Genomic DNA, 17,717 nt, shown 5'->3' on the forward strand with positions numbered 1-17,717 from the left:
GACTTTTTTTTTTTTTCCCTAGCAGAAAAATGTTAATAAGCACGTCTCGCCGATGGCCGAGATTATTAGGCGATGGGTCTGTCTACCCGGGTACCCCTAGCTCCATGCCGCAATATATCTAGTTTGTCGAGGACATGGACTCCCTAGTCTTTCAGACGGAAATTCCATCTATTTGCGTCCAAAAGAGGCACCTCATTTGAAAAAGGAAAAGGGAAAAAACGACTTGATATTACCGACTACTCATTAATTGGCAAAACTTGCCAGGGGGTAAGCTTTTTGCGGGAAAAACATTTTATGGGAAAGTGCAATGAACAACATGAGAATATACTATCGCGATAAACCCACATGTTGGGAGATTCACGTCGCCATAACATGAAGCCTCCCCGGCATGCCCAAATTTTTCCTCGTACGTTTTGGTTAATTAAATGGCAGACGGCCGGCCGCCGACCGCTATTCAGTTGACTTGTGGCGACTGACGAACAAGCCTTGGGCGGTTATGGACCTTGTTGACGTCACAGCACCATCTCAAACTGACTATATTCAAAAGAGTCCGTGGCCCCCGCTAATCGAACGCGTCTGGAGCAACTCATCCAGTTTAGTGGACTCGGAACGGGGCCCTCTAGAACAATGTCTAGTTTCCTTCCCAAAACTGTCTTTGGAGATTTACACGTAGATCCACCACAAAACCTACTCCTATTGATAGAACATGGTATCTAGTACGTTTTGTAAGTGTAGGCAAGTCATCTTTTAAATACCACACAAGGACGTAATTATGAGGAGAGAAGAAAAAGTCGTGCTGCATTGAAAGAGGTGAGCATACTTTGGACCACCATGAGCATCATTCATCCGCATTTGCAAAAGCTACAGTTCTCATGGGGGCCGGGAGACGCAGTGTTTATAAGACCCAACTTTTGATTTTCAATTGCCAATCCATGTCCCCTGAATCGAGGCATGCTCCTGTCCTTGTCGCGCTCAATACTTGCCAGTCAATCTCTATTCATCCACTCGATGGAAAAATATGTGGTAAAAATTCAAGACTATCAGTCATTTCCGAGGTAATGAGTATACGTGCTTGTGCTGGAGGGAAAAGACTTGTAGAATTCGGCCGGATCGGCGACTGTCGCTTTGTGGCGCCTGAAAAGCTCTCATCACAAGGCGCGGCTATAGAACCAAGTTCAGTTGAGATCCATGCCTTGTCTATAAACGCACTGCTATAATTATGCTTATACAAGTAATTCAATAGTCGTTTTCACAAAAGAATTGCCAGCAGTAACCCATGTCATTTAGAGCACGAGATCTTTCACATGGACGACGCTTAGCAGTGTAGCTTATACGCGATACCCGTAGCCAGGCCGGCACACAAGACAGTGGATGGGGTAAGACTTGGATAGCATTAAGATTGAGATCTAGCACCTAGGCCAGTTCTCCTTGGCAGGTCGGTACGTAGCAGTATCGAAACCTACAGTTGCAGTGGGACATTCGGACCCTGGGATCTGGGATCTCGGGAACATCTGCACCACGGCAGCGGGTTGCCAATAGTCTGTATTCGCTCCATCTCCCAATCGAGCCAAAGTTGCAAAAAAGATACGCGCCCGAGGAGCAGGCGTCCTCTTTCTCCAAGCATCGCGACATGACCCTTTTTGGCTGACTGCCGAGCATGCACCAACCGATGGGCCGGTAATCTTGACGATCCTGTAAGGGAACTGAATGGATTTTCTGCCCTACGTGTTATGCATATTACTCAAATAAGCGAGGCCCGGTAAGGCTCCTTGTCTGCAAATAAAAGATATGATTTCAAATAGTTCTTTCAAGCAAATGTTCAATTCTTGAACGCGGCTTTTTTTATTAGCTGTTGACGAACTGTACCCAATCCTCTACATTTGCAATCCAACACTCTGACATTGTTGACAGGCACTGCTCTGCCATGCACTTGTAGCAAGCATCATGGCAAATGAGCAAGGAAACATGACCATTCTGGGAGCTGTCAAAGCACTCTCTGGCCGTCTGACGTTTCAGTGTGACTTTACACCTTTCCTGTTCCTGAATCGCAATATCGCCAAGTACCCTGAACAGACACCTGCACCCTAATCTTCATGACATCAATGCAATGCGAAGCGGTCACAGTGTTGCATTGTGTATGACCCGATCAATTGGCTTCCGTTCCTGAAGAGCGAATTGGTAGATGACGCCCCTGTTCGTTTACCATTTTGTCCTTTTTCCCCCCAGTACTTTCAACGGCATCTAGCCCAATGCGGAATCATTACCCCGAGAGCTTCAATGTTGCACTCGCCCGCCCACCGGATATGAGGTGATGCTGGAAAGTCTGGCGCTCATCAACCCTGACTTGTGGCACATTTCACTGCCACCGTACCAGTTCTAGGCTATGCCTGTCTCTTGATATTTTACGCCGTTTTATGAAGCAATAAGCGAGGTGGGATCCAACTACTAATCAAATAAGAAAGCGATGCCCCAAAAGGCCCACGAAGGGATCACGTTCCGGCATGGTACCATTCCCCGCTGGGTTGGGTTACTCTGAAGCCTCAAGTGGCCCCATAATAGCATTAAACATTTAGTTTCTGTAAAAATTGTCAAGGCAGCGATATCAAAACAGCTGCCCACAATGTGTGCATGAGCCTACAAGTTATGTAATCCGACTACGTACACGTCTACATTTCTTTGATTGCCCTGTTCATTTTGCCATCATGATTCGAGTTGCTGTCCTGTCCGACGTACCATGAAAGCCATTCTTTTTACAACCACAGATTTTGACTGGATATAATCATCAAATCTTGAATTTCATGTATCATCATTCGGATGGTAAATGTCCAATACTGATCAACTGCGAGTTACATGAAATCTTTCCACTTGATCCAACATTCTTTCTAAACACACGCTCATGTGCTATTAGATTCCGTACAAGCAGCAAACCCCTGATTTGCCCGAGTTCAACACGAGCTCTTGGGCGCACATCTTGCTACATTTCGAGACAAGCAGTTGCAAATCTTGAGCCAACATGAGAATTTGCCACGCGGACAACAACTACGATGGCACCCAGCTGTTGCTCTCATTATTGGGCGCAGAACAATATGGTTGTGATCAAGGTGCATTTACAAGGCTCGTAATGGCCTCTGTTTAGATCCTAGAGCGTCACATTTCAGCCGTGGCGATGGTTCATGATCATCAAAGATACCAGAAATAGCATCAGCGTGCCGATCTGCACCTTGATCATCCCCGTATTCCGTAGACTATTCACGTTGAAAGCTGGGCAAACGGTACACTGACCAGGGTGTCGAGGGTCCGACACAGTATATGGGATAAGTCTTGGTTCTCACAACGCAAAGACTTGAAAAGATTCCGTGAATATTCCAAGCAGATCGTGGAGTAGGGTTGTACTGGACCCTTTGAAAAACCCTGAGGACACCCAAACTTTTTTCACCGTTCGTCATTCTGCATGACCCGGTAGTCGGAGAATTTGTCCCTGTTCCTTGAACGGAGATCAGCCGAACGGGCAGTGATCAGCGCCGAACCGACTCAACGGCGTGGCTGTGCTAGAGGTATGATGCAATTCATGCCCGCGAGCCGTGCATTGAATACGGAGCTTGACACAATTCAATTAATACTATGCAACCGGATTGTATGCGGAACTCGCCGGCAGAAGGTGTGGCCGTGTCCGTAGTATCGGCGAATGACCGGGCCGGGATTATGGACGGGATTTGCACCGACCAAGATTTGCCAGTCCTGAGAAAATACCACTATGCAGTAATCGGATGCCCTATTCGACTGTGGTCAAGCACGAGATGATCAAACTGGACGTCTTGACTAGAGGTAGATGTAATACTAGATTGCAAGTGACCTGGTGGAAAAGTATGAAACAAACTCGACGCCAACATTCACAACGCCATTTCCAGCTCAGTGACCCAAGCGTTTAGAACCTCCTGGAGCTCGTACATGTCCTTTGTCCCTTGAATCTTTAACCGGCCGTCCATGATGCCATCCATGATGAGCAGGCCAAACTTTGGGTATTGCTTAACGGCATCTATAAAGGAACGCCCGTTTAAAAGAGAACAGGTGAAGCCACTGAGACGTGGATGATTCCACCGATTCCTCCAAAGGTCATTGTTGCCTGCATCGACCTCTTGTTCCCAAAGCACGAATATTTCCGGGGTGTAATCCAACACATGAACAAAACTTTCTTGAGCAAACCCACGTCGGAGCACGTTGTGTGGGATTGAGGACTCGTTGAGGTTTCCTAAAAAGACATTGCCGTCGGCTTGGAGCTGTGCTATTCCTCGTCGGTGATTGTAGTGCTCGACAAGGTAGTGGCGAAGGCTGATATTGGCATCTTGTGGCGATGCGGCCCCATCCATAATCCTAGGAATCGCCTGGGAAATTTGCGCAACAGACATGTCGAGGAAGCGTTTATCAATGTAGAAACACGTGGGTTTAATAGACGCATTTCCACCCTCGCGGTCATCACGGCTCTGGACTCTAGATCGCTTTTGGGTCCGCTGGGGTTGCGTCGAGTTGAACCGTTTACCCTTGGTCTTGACAACTGCTTTGCCTCTCCGTGGTTCCTTGGCCTTGTCGTCATCTTCTGTCAAAGATTCATCTTCTTGTTCCTGGGCCTTGGCCTCTTGTTCCTTTTTCGTCAATAACACATTTCTCGCCTCCGTCACCTTTTCATGAATGGATTCGTCGAGATCCTTGAGCCACGGACGATCCTCGTCACTTTCCATTTGAGCATCCCATTCGTCAGTCACTGACCCATCTTCAGTGGTAGGGGCGTCGGCATCCTTCCACCGGAGCCACAAGTCAATCTTTCGACCAGATGCACTCAGGCCGGCGGATTGGAGAAGTTTTCGGAGGTCGGCCACTTTGGTGTGGTCGAATTCCTCGAGGTCATGTGCAGGAATTGTGTCGCGGTCAGCGGCGCGTTTCTGGGAGGATCTGGCAAAGTTGCCATTACCAGGAACCTTTTTGGTAGCGGGTTTGCTTTGCCGTGTCTTGACACTCTTTGCGTTGAGCCCAGGTTCAGCCTCTCGACCCTTGATTCGATTCCAGAGTTGCACTTTGGTCATGGATCCGACCTTGTAACCTCGTTTCTTGAGCTCCTCCTTTAATTCTGAGATTTTGATTCTGTCAAACTCGACCAGTTCGTCCTTGGGTAGTTGATTACGACCCTTGACACGGTTTCTGGTAGCCTTGGAAAAATTTCCATTGCCTGGCACCTTGTTGCTCTGTGGCTTGGCATTTTCAGTATCCTGCTTTCTTGAATCTATAGTCTTGTTCTTTTCCTCGTATACTCCATCGCTACTGCCATTTGGCGAATGAGGAATAATCATAGTGTCTATAGCACTGCAACAGTATAATAAAATTGACTCGACGAGTTGACAGGCAACATGTACTGCTCAAATTTTGCTCAGTATCATGGAACTTTCAAAGGTGAGTATGGTGGAGTGAATCCTATTACATTTGGAGATTGGTATATGTACAATTCCTGACTATAGCTTGACAACAAAGCAGACCGCGACGGGAAAAGGCAGACTGTTTTCGGCATGACTGATTCTTTGTTCCTTGTCACCGACTTTTGCATGCGTACAAGACGGTCGCATTGGAATATTGATTTTGATGAGCATTATTCCGTCAATACACTGACTTTTAGATTCTGCGAGTCAAGCATGTCACTACACTGGTGCATTTGGTCGAATAGATTCTTGGTTGGTCTACTATCCAGAAAGTTGAATCATGACTTGTTCACAGAAGCAATCCAGTTGATATAGATCGAGTCGACAGCTTTGTATGCGCAAACCAATATCATGTCTAATCGCAACCTCTCCTAAATGAATGCACTATTGACCACCCACAAGTTCCATTGCTATGCCCACAAACCCATGTACTATGCAAATGTGCAGTCTTGTAGCCTTGCCGATTGTTCCCTCGAGTAACAAATGTTTTGGACGCTCTTCAAGTCCATGTCCTGTGCCGGCCAGATTACACAATTCCTTCCAGGCTCCAATCATTGTTCTGTATCCTGTCAAGAACCTGCCTGCCCTTTTCGCTGAGATCCGGCTTGCCACCCTTGTCTGTAACCTGCGAGAAAAACACTGGCTGCCAGGTTTCATTGTTGCGCTCGCGTGCCCTCGCCTTTTCTCTCTGCTTCTCTTCAAGCTCTTGTTTGACTGTGGTGGCTTTTGAAAACTGCTTGGCAGATATGGCTTGGGTGACGCCATCCCAAAGGGCTAGTGACTCATTCTCGACCTGCTTCTCCTTGGGTGGAAGGATTTTGGGTGCGACATTTAGGGGGTTGAGATCAATAATCACAGTCTGATCCTCGGGAGGATGGGAGTCCTAGAATCGTTAGACAAGACTTGGAATCAATTAAGAGACTTACCACTGGCTTTGGCCCAACGGTAAAGACAATCTTGTCTTTCCAGGATCCACCAAGCCGAATCAGAATGTCCTTGTCGGGCACGTCCTTGATGCGAATCTTGTCATCATTGTCAGGATCGTACCTAAAGATGATGCCTTCAATTCTGTTTTGGGCACGGCCAAGCCATCCATCCTCGAGGTACTGCAAGATACACTTCAACTTGGTCTTGGGGCAAGAGACAAAGGCAGACTCTCCAACGCTGACGCTCAGGGCACCGCGAAGTATGCCGCCCAAGTGGGCAGCCGGATGTTGAAGCTGGTATGTCTCGCCATCGCGCTTGTCAAGAGTGATGAAGATGCCAAAGTTGTGCTCGCCAGGGGACACCTTGATTGTGGTGCCGGTGAATTTTGCCGAGATTTGATCGAAACCACGTGCGTGCAAGCCTTGCTCGGGACAACTAATGTAAAAGGCGCTTACTGGGGGGTGATGCGACGTTTGCTCAGTGAGGTATGAGATGCGCCATGTCGGTCCAGATGGGTTCTCGGATGGTTGCGGAATGGAAACGGATGAGGAAGATCGTGGGTCGGCTTTGGTAGATTTGGCAGACTTGGTAGACGATGCACTACTCGCGTTGCCGCTGGTCTTGGTATTGATGGGCGGTACGTTCTTGTCGGCTTCCCAGTTGCATCGAAAAAACTCCCCGAGGCACGAGTTGTATGGTTTACAAGGCTTGCCCTTGACGTATTTGAGGTCCTTTGTAAACCAGAAACGTAGCACCTCTAGCATGCGATCTACCGAGTCATCTGCCGTGCCAATGGCAGCAAAGGCATTGGGGCAATCGAGGTAATTCCAGTATTCGAGGTTTGGTCTGGGTTCGAGAAGCTGCGATGGCAGGGAGAAGCGGACGGCAGCAAGATCAGGAACGCCTATGAATCTGGTGAAGCAATGGTTAGCATGAATAGTGCCATGGACATGTATTGTACTGATTCTCGTGCTGGCAAAGGATCACGAGTGAAGCCACCATTGCGGATGATTCCGTCATTGGATGATGGTCACCCCGCCTTGCCCTGCAAAGAAACGCATGGCGGTGAAGGCATCGCGATCCCAGAAAGGGGGCACCGAGTGAAGGGGAGATGAAGGATTGGAAAAGCTCGGGACATGTTGTAAGGGCTCTTACTTTCGCAGAATAGAAATAAAGGTTCTGAGTTTTCCACTATCATTCTGAGGAATATCCTCATTGATGGTCTCAGGCGCGGCAGAGGACGCCATAGTGCTTGCTTGGGAGCTACTGGCGCTGCTGTCCCGCGGGATAACCTAGACACGCAGACGAGGTACTGGCGTCTTCAGTGGATGTGTGTGTCGGCCGTCGACAAGAAAGAAGTGTGTCGTCGGGCAGATGCCACTTCTTCTTCTTCTTCTTCTGTTTCCTTATCGCCTGGCGAAGCTCAAAGTGACGGGGCTCAAAGCTGAGGGTATGGCGACGACAACAATAGAGGGACGCGGATTCTGGTCAAGGACTCGCCAAAGCAGATTTGTCGGAGCACCCAAGAGTGGTGACTTTTTTTCTGCCACCCCGAATGCTAAAAGACAGTGATGAGGCTGCTTTAGGCCAGGTCCGGTTCAGCTAGGTAAGTAGGTTAGGTAGAGGTAGGCATGTGGACTCTTCTTCTGGACCTTTGATGCTCAAAGGAATCTGGTGACGTTTTAGCGCCTGGGTTTGCCGATAAGCCGCGCCACGCTCTCCTTCTCCTTCTCTCTCACGCACACTCTCTCGCGCGCAAATCAGCGCTGCACTTTTTAGGGGACCACCAGTCTGCCACCCCCTGGAGCGAGGGGTTGCCATTTGTGGCCAGGCGATAAGGAATTGACTGACTGCTTGCCATGGGTGATCATGCATCCAAAGGGCCCTGGCGGACCGGATGGCTCGTGCTAGGATGCGGTTGTATGCCTGACTCGGGAGAGATGCATTCAAAACAACAGCTGATACAGTGCTCACAATCTTCTGGAGAGCAGATATGCTGGCATGATTATTGGAATTCCTGGTACAACGACAAAAGTAACTGAGATCCCGGAATGATGTATACAAGTTACACACTATGACTATTTCACATCTGACCAACCTACAAAATACATGCAAACACTTTTATGGACAGTATACCCATCAAGAAGAGATAATTCTTTTCACTTTTATTGCTCTGGCATCGCCTTTAGCCATGGAAGATCCAAGCATGTAAATGGTTTGGTACCTCTTTGTTCATGATCGCCATGGCTGGGCATTATCCCCCACCTTGTCTGATTTTGAGAATCTCACTAAACCATCATTGCCTTATCGAAACCATTACCCCTCCACACCGTCGGACCTCTGCTTCAACACAACACCAAGGAGCCAATCAGTGCGCAACGTGCTTCAAACAACTTGTCCTCGGTGCATGACACGCCATATAACACAATTTGGTCCCGCGCCCGAATACCCCCGGGAATTTGGTCGTCAAGTGACGATCATCAGGATTGAATGCATGGTCAATATGTGTCGTCGTCGTAGCTGTTGTGCACACTCTCGATTTGTTGTCTTGTGCTGACTGGATTTGATGAGGAGTTACAGTGACGTCATGGCTACTTTTCATATATCAAGCACTCGAATATATCGCGGAGCATCATTCGCCACCATCCGTGACGTGAGCCGAGTAGGAAACAAAATCTCGGAATATATTTCACACAACACAGGCTCAGCCAAAAGCATTTCACCGAGCACATCTCTTTAAAAGGTCTCATTGTCAGGCTTCGAGGCGCAAAACCCCACGAGAATACATGTTCCACGTGGTCCGATTAGTTTTCTGGCCGCAATGAATATATCCTGTGCAGTATCATGCGAATGACACTACCCCACAAGCTTTATAAGCTCATCGTGGACCAAGGAGATGCAGTCGAGGCTCCTGCTCTGCTGCTGTAGTAGTTGAACCCGTCGTGAAAATGCTTCCCCTTGAAGAACAGTCTCAATCCCTTGTCGGACCTGTTCTGTGGATGGTTCGGCAGTACCTAGATCCACCCCGATTCCTGACCAAGTGACTCTCCTCGCGTTCTCCGTCTTATCCATTCCCTCTCCTGCCACGACCATTGGGACTCCGTGAGCAATGCCATGATTTACGGCCCCGAAACCTGCGTTGTGTACCCAAACATTGGCGTGCTCCAGAGCTGCGTCGTATGAGAGATAATCTGCGATTCGGGCATTTCCTGGGACCTCGACAAAGTCAGACAGCTTCGCATCCTTCCAGCCCAAGACGGCCACCACGAGGATATCATTCCTATCTGCGAAAGCTTGGATGGTTGGTATGATGAGCTGCCTGGGATTGACTTCCACGGTGCCCTGGGCCACGAGTACTACATACTTCCTCCGAGGGTCTCTGCGGTCCAAGGATGAATTGTGCTTCAGTTCATTCCACCATGGGAAAGGAGGATCTGGTTTGACAGCTTCATCGCTTGCGCCCTGCACGAGACCTACAAACTTGAATCTCGGTGGCCAGTCACATCGAGCATACTCGAAGCCAGGCACACCGCATTGAAGTATGACCTCGTGGCATGTATAGTTGTCGCCGGCGAGTAAAGGCTTACCCACTGTTCGCGTTGTGCCAGCTTCGAGCAATTTCTGGTCTAGCAGATCCGTGAGTGGTTTGGTACTCTTTGCTCGTCTTTCCCATATTCTTCGGTTCCTCTCTCGACCTGCTTCCGTTTGGTCAAATGGCAGAGGATGAACAAACGGTGGAAGATCGACACTTTGTATGGCCGGGACTGTTATTGATACGCAGATTGATCGCGGAATGTTGATACCGGGTGGCAGAGTAGCGCCATACTTGAGGGGCATGACGCCGAGAAAAAAGGCTTCGGCAATGATGATGACTTGCCCTTGTGGGCTGCGTTTGTTCAGGCTGACGAGGGCGGATTTGAGGTTCTCCCATTGCTCCACCAACGGTTCTAGACATTGTAAGCGAAGGTCGATCTTGCCACGCTCTACCCAGTGCAGCGCATGATAACCTGGTATTGGATGGTTCTCATAATATGCCTTGTCGTCCAGGTCTGCCAGACCAGTAAGGGGCATGAAGTCGGCGCCCGTCTCCTCGATGCGCCTGCGATGTGAGCTAGGTCCAAGAAACGACACTTGCCAGCCCCTTTTGACCAGGCCATCCGTTATGCGAACCAGCGGAATCAAATGTCCTGATAGACCATGGCAGACAACGAGCAACCGAGGAAGATTGTTTGTTAATACCTCGCCCATCTCGAAACTAAAACTATTCTGCTTTTTGCGATTGTGGGCAGGACAGCGAGCGACCTGTAGTTGAGGGGGACATGTGACGCGCACAGTGCTTAAAAACACAATTGCGCACTGACTGATCACCTTTGACTCAATACCAAGTCAGTGAGGTCAATAGCTTGGAGGAAAAGATGATGTTATTCCAGACATTTGTCTGAGTGTGTGATGGTTGGGAAAGAAGCGGGATGGCTCCAGCTGTCAAGAAAAAAAAGAAAAAATCCTTTTTAACCCCTGCTCCAACGCGCCGGGAAACAGTTGAAATCTGGGATATGTCATGAGCTTTTTTTCTATTTCCCAACTCATTCAGAATCACAAGTCCTTGTGACTGCATCTTTCATGGATGATGAAGCAGCTCTTTCATTTCAATGATGATTCTTTAATGAAACGCGAATGGAGGATCTACCTTGTGCAACAACTTATTAACCAACATACCATGTATCTGTAGTACTGGGAAATGTGACTTTTCCATCAATCACCTGTCAAGTCAATCTCTTCCACCCTCGCGATACAATGTGCCCCTGTCTGGCTCTGGGGCATGGGAGTTGATTTCGAAAATTGACCTTTTGCTTGTAAGCTTGGGTGTGGTAATCTTTATCAAGAGCCGTCGAGCGCGATGCTGCAACATTGCTGACCGTACAAGGGCGCGTAGCTTGCGTAATTTGACACTTGCTGCTTGGTCGGCGGCCTCTTGAGCTCTTTTAAGCAGAATAAAATGTCCAGCCGACTTGCGCTTGCTATGCTCTTCTTTGATTGTTTCCAATCCTAGTACTTGCTGGGCAGTCATTTGCACTAGCCATCTTGGAAACCATTCTCGACTTTCCGCTTGGATCGAATGTCTCGAGTTTTGCCTAGTAATTCCTCATGGGCCCATCTTTTGGATTGACGTCAATGACTTGTCAAGGACGAAAAGACAGCCTTAGTTGGTCGCCCATCTTTGCATCAGTCTTTGCTTGAACGATGGCTTCAAAAAGATTGGAACCATCATTGCCCTTTTGATGAGACAGCCACAACTCCTTGACAAGGGCCGTATCGGCCAGGGTTCTGACAAACTTTCCGCAAAGGTGAGCGAAGCGCCAGTCGAAATTTGATTCGGTGAAAGCCCGGAGCTTGGACACATTAATGGCCTTTTCCCATTCGACATTCTCGGCCCAGGACTGAAGAAGATCTTTTGAGGTGACGGCAGGCCGAAGGTAATAATTGGCAATCTTGGGGTCTGGAAAAACGTCTGGCACAGACCTCGCAACCGCATGGTGTCCTTTGGCCTCCAGACTCTGTTTGAGATCATGGACCCATCTCCATCTCCATTTTGATGGATCTTCTCCCCTGCCAATTTTGTTGAAGAGTATATAACAACTGTTCCCAGAGCGCGCAGCTTGAAGTGCTACCTTGGCGCCACATCCTCGTATTCCCTTGTCGTAATCACCGCCAGACATGAGGGCCAGTTGGAGCAGATGCTTCCGAGTGATGATGTCGTCAGGGCCGCGAGGTTTGCCGTCTTTCTTCTCAAGGTCATCCATGCGAAACGCCCGGATCATGGCAGTACCGTTGTCTGCGACGAGTTTTTCGAGAACGAACCTAGAGCCAAAAACCAAGGAATCACCATCTCGAGTGAGGACTGCGTCGACTATGTTGGCCTGCTCTAATGCTGCACATTCGGCTTCAGCTTCTCCGGCGGCTATGAGCCAAGGTATGCTCAGATAATCAAACATTTCCTTGGCGAGGCTGCTTATGTGGTTCAAATCATATTCTCTTTCCTCTATGCGGCCGCTTAACCTTGCTGGCGATTGAGAAGGTACATGTTGTGGCTGCATCAAGCGTCCTAATTTCCGTGGTTTGTTTGGACCATCAAAAATGAAGACAGGTTGGACACCGGTGCGAAGAATATGTAACGTGGCAAAGTATAGCGTTCGCGTAGGATGATTCTTGCCACCTATTTATATTACTTGTTAGGTTGATCGGAGGGACAATGCGAAATGGCTTTTCTGATCATGCACATACCGTAACCCGATACCTGAGCAGTCGCCGACTTGTATTGGAATATGGCCAGTGGTGTATCGACAGCAATACGCATCGGCCTGCCTTTTTGGCTCACCCATTCGGCATTGAGACGCGCGAGTGGAAGCGTTTCACCACCGGTGACATCTCTGACTGCATCCCAAAGGCTGTGTTTATTAAGTAACGCGTGGCTGAGGCTGTGTATAGTTTATGAAATGGAACGTACCCTTCTATTCCCATGATCGGGTTGATATAATATGGTCGTCACTTGCTGAGAGCACTATTTGCATTGATGGGCAATAGACGCGACGCGTCGGGAATGAAAGTCATGGTCATCCATTTCAGCAACAAGGACCACATCTTGCCAGCTGGCATGGGCATCGCAGGTGAATGCAAACCTTATTAAGGTTGTGACGCAGATATGATTCGTGCATATACAAGTCACAACGCATGCCGGTTTGATTGGCACATATAAGAATGATAAGCACAGTCTTGCAATTCATGCACGTGCCGCCGAGTGATACTGGCTCTATAGTGTGTACACATGGTTGAAACACATAATATGATAATATAATCAGCCTCGGTTCCCGTAGATAGAAGTCTCATAAGCAGCAAGTTAGCTTCGAGCTAACTCGTGCATACTATCCTTGATTCTAATGTGCTTCAGTGCCCCATTGGCTTTTTGATTGGTCTCTAGACTTCTTGCGCCATCTTCGGCGATAAGCTGGGGTGGGCATTTTTCGTCAATAGACAAATATCTGCTAATGCCTTTTCACTGCTGCGTCTCGCACGGAAATTGGATTTCTCATCTTAGTATGTTTGATTTGAAAGCAGAAGGCTTTTCTCCAGCAAGGGAAACAAATTATAGCCTTGCTATAGCCGCCGGTATTATATACACCAGTCTTGATGATATGCAATATATAAACTCGAGATCCCTCAGGACCTCAACAGCCGCAGAAATCGCACAAAACTCAACCGGCGATTGGTCATTGTTTATGAGATAAATTTATTACATCCATTACAAGTATTCGCTCTTTAATATCCCCAAGATGTCTGGTAGCAAAGGAGAAGTTCTAGTGACGGGCGCTAATGGCTATATTGGTGCTCGCACAGTCGGAGCTTTCCTTGACGCTGGCTATTCAGTGCGTGGTACTGTACGGTCTTCATCTGCTGCCGAAAGCCTGCTTGAAGCTCTTCCTGACGCGGTTTCCAATGGTCGCCTCAAGATTGACCAAGTCCCCGATATAACAGCGCCAGGTGCCTTTGACAAAGCTGTCAGAGGAGTGACGGCGATTGTGCACCTTGCAACACCTGTCTCCTTCTTCTTTACAAACTCGGAATATATTGTTGGCACTGCTGTCAATGGCGTCAAGGCTATACTCGAATCAGCCACCAAAGAGCCTCGAATTAAACATTTTTTGTTAATGTCATCAATCGCCGCCATCATAAGCGAGAAGCAACAAGGCCATGTATTCACAGAAACTGATTGGAATGATGCTGCTGCCCGTATCGTGGCCGAGCAAGGTGATCAAGCCCCCAGCAGACAAATCTATGGTGCGAGCAAGGTGCTTGCTGAGAGGGAATTTTGGAAGTTTATGCAAGAGAGGCAACCCAAGTTCACCATGAATGCTATCAACCCAGTGTAAGTGCAAGGACTTGCCCAAAGGTGCAAGGTAGACTACTAATTACGAATCGTGCAGACTGGTGGGAGGACCTCCCCTGGTTCTTCCTTCGACACCAGATAAACTCAACGAGTCCGTCAGTTTTATTTGGCAAGTTCTGTCTGGCCAAGGTATTCCCGAAAACCTTGTTGGATTCGGTGCCTACGTGGATGTGCGTGATGTAGCACGACTCGCGGTGTTCAGTGTCGAACACGGAAATCAAGTGAATGCGCAACGCTACATGGCGGCGAGCGGCTGGGCGTCACCTCAGGCTGCGGCCGATGTATTACGTCAGAAATATCCAGGCTGGAAAGATTCCATTCAAAAAGGAGCACCACAGAGCAACTACCTGCCAGGCTACAAATACCCACCCCAGGCGCCCCAGATTGATGCATCCAAGGCTGTCAGGGCTACGGGTCAAGGTTGGATTCGCTTTGATGACATGGTTGTTGATACCGCCGAAGTTTTCAAAGCTTACCTGGAATAATGCTCCTTTTGCTATCCTTTCACATGTAGTAGTATGCGAGTGATTGAGATTGAGGAGTTTTGGTAATAATACTTGTTGAACCAAACATTCCCGATGAATGCATCATGGTCTACTTTGTAGGCCAAGCACAAGTCTGTTTTTAACCTGTCAAAGTGAGCCCATCCCCGTGATTGGTGAATGGGATCGAGACGCGGAGATGGTAAGTCTTGCCTGGCACGATGCTTGAGAAACGATTCTCACGTAAAACCTGCCCCTCATGCTCGACTGTCACGGCCTTGATATCCTTGATTCTACGTATATCAACAATAAATGTTGCTTCACGGAATCGCCGCGTGATATTCATGCCGTTCCACCATGCAGGCAACTGGGGATTGATGCACAGTCCTTGTGAATCGCCTCGCAGCCCACACAGCCCCTCTACCAGAGAGCGGTAAACCCATGAAACCGTGCCCGTATTGAACAATTGACTTGATCTTCCAGCTGTACGAGGGTACTTTTCATGGGCACCTCTGTAATAGTTTGGAATGAAAATGGGCAGTTGTCCGCGCTGAATATAATCATCCTCGCTTGGACCTGGTATCATTTGGCGCAAAGCACGAAAGGCCCGGTCGCTCTCTGTGACGGAATAGAGACTGTGGATGTAGAATGCGCTGGCATGATTGTAGATGGACCCATTCTCTCCCTGGCCGGGATACTTTTGTGTTACACGACCAATATCTTCTCGCATTCGGGTAAAGGGTGGTGCAAACATTAGCACTCCGTGAGGAGTACTCAAGTGCTTGTCAATTTGGGCAAGCATCTTGGTAATCTTGTCCGGGCCTGCTGCACCGCCAAGAATAGCCCAAGCTTGAGGATTGAGCCAAATGCGACCTTCAGGGTCACTGTCAACACCAAAGATGACGTTGTCATCGGTGATGCCCCGCGCAAACCATTGGCCATCCCAGAGATGAGTGGCGGCGGCTTCATTGACCTTTTGAGCACCATGCCGGTAGTGGGCAGCCAGCGCTGCATCTCCACGTTGGTCGCAAATATCTGCCCATAACTTGACGGCGTAAGCAGTGGCTACTGTAAGCCAACCAGACACTCCCTTTCCTTTCCACCCTGCCATATTCATAGGATCACACCAATCTCCTTGGGCGATATAGGAGAGTCCTCGATCATCTCGTGAGTGATCTGACAGTAGCCAGTCCATGGTGCGGCTCAGACGCTCGTAAACGGACAAGTTGTCCCCATTTTGAGTTACGACATGGGTCTGGAGCAGGTTGTAATCTGCAGTCTCTGCTAGATATGCATCAAGTACAATCGGAAACCATACACAATGGTCCGTGTGTGGAATCTGGTTGATATATTTGAGCTCCGCGCCTTGAACGAGTATGATGCCATCTGGAATGGATCCGTTTGGCTCCTGTTGGGAGAGGGCCGTGAGTATGGCATTCCTTGTGACATTTGGCTTGATAAAGACCATGCCCATGTTGTCTTGCATGTAATTCCGGGTTTGCGGATCAGTAGTTAGACGATTCACGTCGCCATGGTAGTAGACTTGACGGGCCATCCAATTGTTGACGAAATTGTCCAATTCCTTGTCAGGGGTCTCGATTCGCAGACAGCCACTTCCTTCTTCAATATAGGCTGCATAGTCTGTCGAGGCTTGAGCAAATGCTTCTTGACTTAGGTATGTCCGTCTGATGGACGTGATCTCGGCGTCGTCAAAAGCTGGGCCAAACAAGAATCGGAGTTGCCGCTGATCGTTAGGCTCAAGGTTCAGCCGATACTGCACGACAGCTACTGGGGCTTCGTATCGAGCGTCGCCTTTCTGGAGTAGAGGTGACCGCAACGCTGTTGGATCATGTAAGCCCCCTTCCCCCTCAAAGGCCTGCTGATTGGTCTCCCAAGAGTCTGGCATAGTTTCGCAGAGAAGAAACGTCTTGTCTTTTAGATTCTTGATCTTGGCGTAGTCCTCGGGCTTTTGGTATGGTGTGATGCTCGTGGCAACCACGCCGCCCAAGTCTCTGCGAAATTCGGCTTCTTGATTCATCCAGGACATGTATCCAATGGTAAAGTAAGGATAAATGCTGATTTGTCGAGGGTGATTAGAAAGGTTTCGAACTTGTATTGTCCAGAGTTCTACCACATCATTGGTTGGAATGCCAAAAGTCATTTTGACTTCCAATTCCAAATGTTGTATCGTCCACTTGATATCGCTTTTGCCGACGGAAAAGGAAAACTTGTCACAAGGTTTCCGTACAGGCTCGTAAGGCGCTGAGAATATATTTCCGGAAAGCTCATCCTTGACATATACAAAGCGCCCGGGATGATGACTATAGTAGTTTTGCTCGGGTTGCATAAAGGTCTTTGCTTCGAGGTTTGGTGCATGCGAGTACTTGGCCGGCTCTGGCTGCATGAATTGTGCGACCGAGTACCCCCGACAGGTGGTCTGAACCATCATCTTTTTATTCCAAAGGAAGCCCCCGGCATTGGGCATTGCTGTGGGGTTGTTGAGCTCGAAACGTTCACCGTCATGTGTTGGGCCAAGCATTTTGCTTATCTCTGGATTGGACATTTTGTAAATGAGATCAAGTCGAATGGAAAATGATCAAGGAAACAAGTCCGAGTCAAGCTGGTTATATTTCATTCCGGCGGGTACGGCGCACTCCAACCGGCAAAGGAGGCTTCAAACCGACCTGCGAATTTAGCCTAATATCAAGACGCCGTGTTTGGGGGTCATATCTGCCGCTCGTGAAGATTGCTGCATCTTGGATGGCGGCAAAGGCCTATAAAGACGGTCATGTCGACTTGTCGAAACTCGCTTTATTGGCAATGCTTCCTTGAAATCTCCTGAATTGTGACAAAAAAGAGGTGAGCGTATTCCTGCAAATATTACTATTTTGGGGACTGTCT

At 48.5% G+C, this 17,717-nt stretch overlaps 6 protein-coding genes across 6 annotated transcripts; 1 reads left to right on the forward strand and 5 right to left on the reverse strand.

The window, feature by feature from the left end:
* Window positions 1-3,890: 3,890 nt before the first annotated feature.
* On the reverse strand, window positions 3,891-5,342 carry PFICI_14413 (uncharacterized protein; the record flags this gene model as incomplete). The annotated part of the gene is made up of 1 exon (XM_007842994.1): window positions 3,891-5,342. The coding sequence occupies one exon, from the start codon at window positions 5,340-5,342 to the stop codon at window positions 3,891-3,893; it is 1,452 nt and encodes a 483-aa protein (XP_007841185.1).
* A 649-nt stretch (window positions 5,343-5,991) lies between these two features.
* On the reverse strand, window positions 5,992-7,639 carry PFICI_14414 (uncharacterized protein; the record flags this gene model as incomplete). Its single annotated transcript, XM_007842995.1, has 3 exons — window positions 5,992-6,348; window positions 6,392-7,304; window positions 7,548-7,639. 3 exons carry the CDS (start codon window positions 7,637-7,639, stop codon window positions 5,992-5,994), a joined length of 1,362 nt encoding a protein of 453 aa, XP_007841186.1.
* Window positions 7,640-9,248: 1,609 nt separating this feature from the next.
* Window positions 9,249-10,640, reverse strand: PFICI_14415 (uncharacterized protein; the record flags this gene model as incomplete). The annotated part of the gene is made up of 1 exon (XM_007842996.1): window positions 9,249-10,640. The coding sequence occupies one exon, from the start codon at window positions 10,638-10,640 to the stop codon at window positions 9,249-9,251; it is 1,392 nt and encodes a 463-aa protein (XP_007841187.1).
* A 932-nt stretch (window positions 10,641-11,572) lies between these two features.
* On the reverse strand, window positions 11,573-12,911 carry PFICI_14416 (uncharacterized protein; the record flags this gene model as incomplete). Its single annotated transcript, XM_007842997.1, has 3 exons — window positions 11,573-12,606; window positions 12,675-12,838; window positions 12,898-12,911. 3 exons carry the CDS (start codon window positions 12,909-12,911, stop codon window positions 11,573-11,575), a joined length of 1,212 nt encoding a protein of 403 aa, XP_007841188.1.
* Window positions 12,912-13,720: 809 nt separating this feature from the next.
* PFICI_14417 (uncharacterized protein) lies at window positions 13,721-14,819 on the forward strand (the record flags this gene model as incomplete). Its single annotated transcript, XM_007842998.1, has 2 exons — window positions 13,721-14,313; window positions 14,372-14,819. 2 exons carry the CDS (start codon window positions 13,721-13,723, stop codon window positions 14,817-14,819), a joined length of 1,041 nt encoding a protein of 346 aa, XP_007841189.1.
* A 139-nt stretch (window positions 14,820-14,958) lies between these two features.
* PFICI_14418 (uncharacterized protein) lies at window positions 14,959-17,379 on the reverse strand (the record flags this gene model as incomplete). The annotated part of the gene is made up of 1 exon (XM_007842999.1): window positions 14,959-17,379. The coding sequence occupies one exon, from the start codon at window positions 17,377-17,379 to the stop codon at window positions 14,959-14,961; it is 2,421 nt and encodes an 806-aa protein (XP_007841190.1).
* Between the last annotated feature and the right edge of the window lie 338 nt (window positions 17,380-17,717).

The sequence above is a fragment of the Pestalotiopsis fici genome (assembly GCF_000516985.1).
Source record: "Pestalotiopsis fici W106-1 unplaced genomic scaffold PFICI_Scf_13, whole genome shotgun sequence".
Taxonomy (NCBI): Eukaryota; Fungi; Ascomycota; class Sordariomycetes; order Amphisphaeriales; family Sporocadaceae; genus Pestalotiopsis; species Pestalotiopsis fici.